The 4,983-nt window shown below is 41.1% G+C and overlaps 1 protein-coding gene across 2 annotated transcripts in view; it reads left to right on the top strand.

The window, feature by feature from the left end:
• The window catches only part of LOC121812265 (fibulin-2-like), a 43,152-nt gene extending 38,187 nt beyond the window's left edge, over positions 1-4,965 (top strand). Inside the window, exons 3-5 of one of the 2 annotated variants that reach the window (XM_042213913.1) lie at positions 2,595-2,718; positions 3,753-3,882; positions 4,518-4,965. In XM_042213913.1, the coding sequence (XP_042069847.1) occupies positions 2,595-2,718; positions 3,753-3,882; positions 4,518-4,751 (488 nt within the window). In that variant the 3' untranslated portion in view covers positions 4,752-4,965. The remainder of the gene's footprint in view (positions 1-2,594; positions 2,719-3,752; positions 3,883-4,517) is intronic. The other variant, XM_042213912.1, reaches the window with a different exon arrangement.
• The last annotated feature ends 18 nt before the right edge of the window (positions 4,966-4,983 follow it).

Genomic DNA, 4,983 nt, shown 5'->3' with positions numbered 1-4,983 from the left:
TGGCCCGGTACCAAATGACTCACGGACCGGTATCGGTCCGAGGCCCGCTGATGTAATTCAGTTGGTGGCCTCCAGCTCTCACTGGACCGGTTCACTGTCGATTGTGGCTGGAATGAGAATATCACCACCACCTCTGAGGCCATGATACTCAGCCAGGAAAGGGTGGAGTACCCAACTGAAGTGAAGAAGAAGTTTAAGAGTCTCGGGGTCTTGTTTATGAGTGAGGAGAAGGGAGCGAGACACTGACAGGATTGGGGCCACGGCTGCAGTGGTTCAGATGCTGTACTGGTCCATCGTGGTGAAGAAAGCTGAGTGTAAGAGTGTGAGTGTATGCAAATCTATGGGGAAATAACCTTTGGACTTCAATGATTTACAGACTTAAAAGCTATAAACAGCGTGTTCTTTCATTAATTATTGGCAAGATACAAGCCTAAGAGCATTTTGTGTCCTAGAGTGTCTCAGTCAGAGCCAAAATGCTCAACTTGAAACTTCACAACAGGACTTGACTAATCAAAGGTTGATGTTACTCATGTCCTTCTTTGAATACCTTCCACATGTGCTTAAATACAGTGGGTGCAAATGTGGGCCAGGCTAGCCACAGGGCTTGTAATACAATCGCACCATTATTTTGATGTTTTTGTAACATTTTCGCTTAATGAAAAAAAAAAGATTATTTTTGTTGTTTCCTTATTTACAAAGCATCACAACAGCTGGTGGTTCCACATGTTTTAATTGGCTGATTTTTACACAGCATTCTCTTTGTGTCTCCGCCTAGAATCAAACATGGGATCGTTCACTTGTAAAGTGAATGTGTAATTTATTATGCTAGCAGCCACTGTTTCTGCTTCATAACTTATTTAAGCCATGAATTAATTATTCAGTTATTTCAGTAAATCAACTATTTTGTTTGTCAGTAGTAGAGTAAGAGCACGGCCATGGAAATACTGTCATGTAGCCTACACAGCTTTAAGTAGGTGCCCAATGAAGACAGAGATTTTTGAAAAAAAACAAACAAACAAAACAATAAACAGATTTAACAGATTTTAGAAGACATTTGTGCATTTGATAGTAAAATCTCACAGATTTAACAATGACAATGTTTTGGGGAAAAAATGAGAAGCCATTTTTACTTTTAAGCATCCTACAAGTTAATGCTATTTTCTAATGTCAATACTTATAAATTACGCACAGTAAGTTTTTGCTATAAAAGTTCTTTATCAAAAGATGTTGGACAGGGATGAAGCTGAATGCAGGCGAGTGAATTCAAATAGAATTTCAGAGTGAAGCTCGACTATTTTTCTGTGTTCTCGGGAACTATTTCTTTTCTTTTTTTTCTATACGGATGTACAAGCGTGCAGAATGGGATTAGCACAGTTTCAGACCAATTATGGTTTGAGGTGAATATGGTGGATATTACATGCATGCAGGAAATGGCTAAATCTTATCAAACTGCTATATTTGACTCTGTGGAGCCAATTCTCTGATGTAGCTGGTTTTAATTACGAGAAATAAGCTTCATGTTTCAGCACAAATCCAGACAGTGAAATGTAATTAGCTGTGTGTGTGTGTGTGTGTGTGTGTGTGTGTGTGTGTGTGTGTGTGTGTGTGTGTGTGTGTGTGTGTGTGTGTGGTTGGTGTGCGTGCATGCATTTTCATACATAGGGCAAACTACATGCTTTTGTGCATAGAAAAGTATGAACGGTATTAAAATTCTTTTGTTTTTACTGCTGATTTTTGTAAATGTATTTTTGCTGTTGTTGACAAATTATATTCCTGTCTTCAAAGTTATAAAACAAAGCTTCATTTCACAGCGGCCTGAGTGTGAAGAATATGCAAATGTTGTGTGCTGTAAATAAGCCAAAGAAGGTTTATTGAGTTGAAAAACAAAAGCTCTTTGTCAGTGGCTTTTCTTCAAAGGGCACTGAGTGAGTTTGATGTGTGTGTGTGTGTGTGTGTGTGTTGTGTGTGTTGTGTGTGTGTGTTGTGTGAGTGTGCTTGAGCATTCATGCTAATATGTGGATAAAAGCAGCAGGGTGAGACGGTTTTGGGGACTGACGTGGAGGCGATGGTGAGGCTGACGAGCTCTTGGCTCTCTACAGTGCCAGGCAGCAACAGCAGTTTGTCTCATGGTGTGTACATCCCCCAACTAAGCTTCGCACAGAGCAGCCAGGCTTGCTGTTACATGCTCACTGGAGGGAGGTGGTGGTAGAGGGGGGCATTGAAGTCTCTGTTGGGAGTATATTCACAACCCTACCAAAGGACTCTCATTCAGCTTTTAAAAACTGTGCCGTATAGCTGAGTAGGTTATTCAAGACCTGATCAAAAAGGGAAAAAAATCCAGTAATAAAATGCACTACTGTGTTTTGTACCTCTTTAGTCAGCTGGAGAAATCTTTAAGGCACCGTCGAGGGCTGCTGCAGTCTACTAAATGTTTCTGTCAGACAGCTTAACGTTTTCACTGTTCTCTTTGGGCTTCTGTCTGCTCCATACAGCGTGCACACATGTAGAGTACTGCTGAACACTGCTGAACTGTTTTTATTCCATCAGTCATGTGTGTGCTGACATATGCATACCTGCATGTCTGCTGTCTGCAGATCCAGGTGTGTCCTCTGAAGACCTGCTGCAGACCTGCTGCACTGCTGGCCAGAGATGGGCCTCTGAAAATGGTCACTGCAAGAACATGCCTCTGCTCGCTAATGACAACGTCTCTGTTTGCAGGTAAGTAACATGAGAGCATGAATTTTAGTTATACAAGTGTTCTTTGTGGTAGCTGCTGCACACTAACTGTACACATGAACTACTTACTCATCGTGCTGCACATCATGCAAAGTATGAGTTACAGTCAGGATAACTGAACTCTCACTGCTGCCATTTCCTACACTGCCCCATAGAAAATACATTTTAGTGCAAAAATGACCTTTATTACCTTTATAATTTAGACGTTTTGATTATACTGCAGTTGAATCTTGATAACATTGTAACCACTGCACGCTGTCTTATATAAACTATATTAGAATACCATCATAGCTGATTTAACTGATTTATCATAGACAAATAACGAAATGATAAAAATAGTGAGCTACTGTGACCGCTGTCATCAGTTTGAAGTGTTGAGATGAGCTTTTCCACATTCTCTATCTATAAACACATCTGACAAGAAAGAGACATATCTACCTATGAAACCACACGTTCATTTGTCAATCAAATGGACTTTCTTGAGCCCAAAAAAGTGACTGAACCCGTTAACTTGTCAGGAACGAGTTTCCCATTAAACAACCACAGATACGTGGAAGCTACATCTTTCACTTATACTGTCAGGAAGGGCTGGGGATAGGATTAACCTGTTAACATCAGAGCCACAGGATTGACCATCACTAAATTCATCGTGGATGATGTTTCTTTCACAGCAAAGAACAGAAATAATAATGTATAAGGAGTTGCTGCTTGGGTTATGTGGAGCACACTGTTTTTCTTCTGTGTAACATCAGACGGTCATAAAAGATGTCTGAAAAGTAAAGCCGCTTTTTGCAACTCCTTTTTTACAAAAAGCCATCTGGTTGTATAGAAGTCTATGAGGACAGCACCTGTGACCTCAGAAACACTTTTACTAACTTGTTTATGTCTCCATTATTTATATAGTTGACATTAATATGCATAACGTAGAATTTACTTTTAACATATGGAGTAATATGAAGCACAAGAAAGTGCTAAAATACTCGCTGTGTGTGTGTGTGTGTGTGTGTGTGTTCCAGTGTTGCACAGAAGCAGTGCTGTCTCAGCTCTGTGAAGGAAAGACAGTGTGAACTAGGCGTGACCTCAGCCAGAGGTGGAGACACCTGTGACGTGGATGAGCGGGACTCGTGTCTAGATGACTCCTATCAGGTACACACAGTGGAAGATTCACAGGGAAGAGGGAGGCAGTTGAGTCATGACAGATGGTGAACAGATCCACCAAGTTCTCCATGAAGCAAGCACTTGGCTGACCAGAGGCTCACTCTTGTTTTGCTTTGTTAACAGAAACGGGGAGAAAATTCTGTTTTTTTTTTCCTGTCACAATAACATAGTGAAAGTTGCATTTGCCAGTTGAATCCTGAACTTAAATCACATCAGAATTTTTACTTATTTGAAGAAAACAGCTGCGAAAGCTTTTAAATTAAAATCTTTAATGTCGAAGTCTTAATTTGAAATGCAACATTTTCTAGTTTCTAAGTAGTTGAGTTTTACTTTGTGGCTAATCCACCTGAGTTAAATGTTCCGGTATCAGGTCTTCTGCTTGCTGGGTGTTAGAGGATGGTTGCAAAAACCAGGTTAACATGTGGTTTTCTTTACAAAACATGACGCAGCTGAAGTCCTTTCCAGTGCGATAAAGCAGCTTGCTCATCTGTTTCTCTTTCATGCTGATGTTTACTAACCAGCAAAAAGCAGAGGGCCATAAAGTGAGGTGATGATTAGAGATGTGAAAGACACCCCGGTGATACTCTCCTAACAGGCTATGCTATTGTTGTGCGGACTGGCAGGTGTGCTGCAGCTGCTGTGTGCTTGGCTTACGTGTTCGCAGTGAAGGGCGAGGTTGTGATGCCCACCAGCACCTAGGCTATCCATGCGGCCACATCTTCCTCACTTGCTGCGAGGAAGGGGATGCTCTGAGCCTGTTGAGGAGAAAGCAGAAGCCAAGACCAACTGCCCTTCCCAGGAAAGGTATCTGTAACCCACTGCACAGTCAATTTCCACCTGGCAAAACACGTATGTGATGCACTTTGCACGTGCTAGGACTTATATTATGTATAATAAAAAACAAGCAAAGGAAGTGGCCGGTGAAAAAATGTAGTAATTATGACTGAAAGTTTCAGAACCTTTGTGAACTGTTCTTTCCTGTCTCAACAAAAATATTCATGTAGTGAGGTTAGTGAGGTTAGCTATGTGCCCTTTGATCCATTCCAGTGCATGGCCTACCACATGCTCATTAAATTCAGCAGGTGCTAA

The sequence above is a fragment of the Haplochromis burtoni genome, unplaced genomic scaffold, assembly GCF_018398535.1.
Source record: "Haplochromis burtoni strain Fernald_Lab_line unplaced genomic scaffold, NCSU_Asbu1 Contig_496, whole genome shotgun sequence".
In the NCBI taxonomy this organism is placed as follows: domain Eukaryota; kingdom Metazoa; phylum Chordata; class Actinopteri; order Cichliformes; family Cichlidae; genus Haplochromis; species Haplochromis burtoni.
The sequence above is the reverse complement of the archived record's forward strand: the minus strand, read 5'-3'. Positions and strand labels throughout refer to the sequence as shown.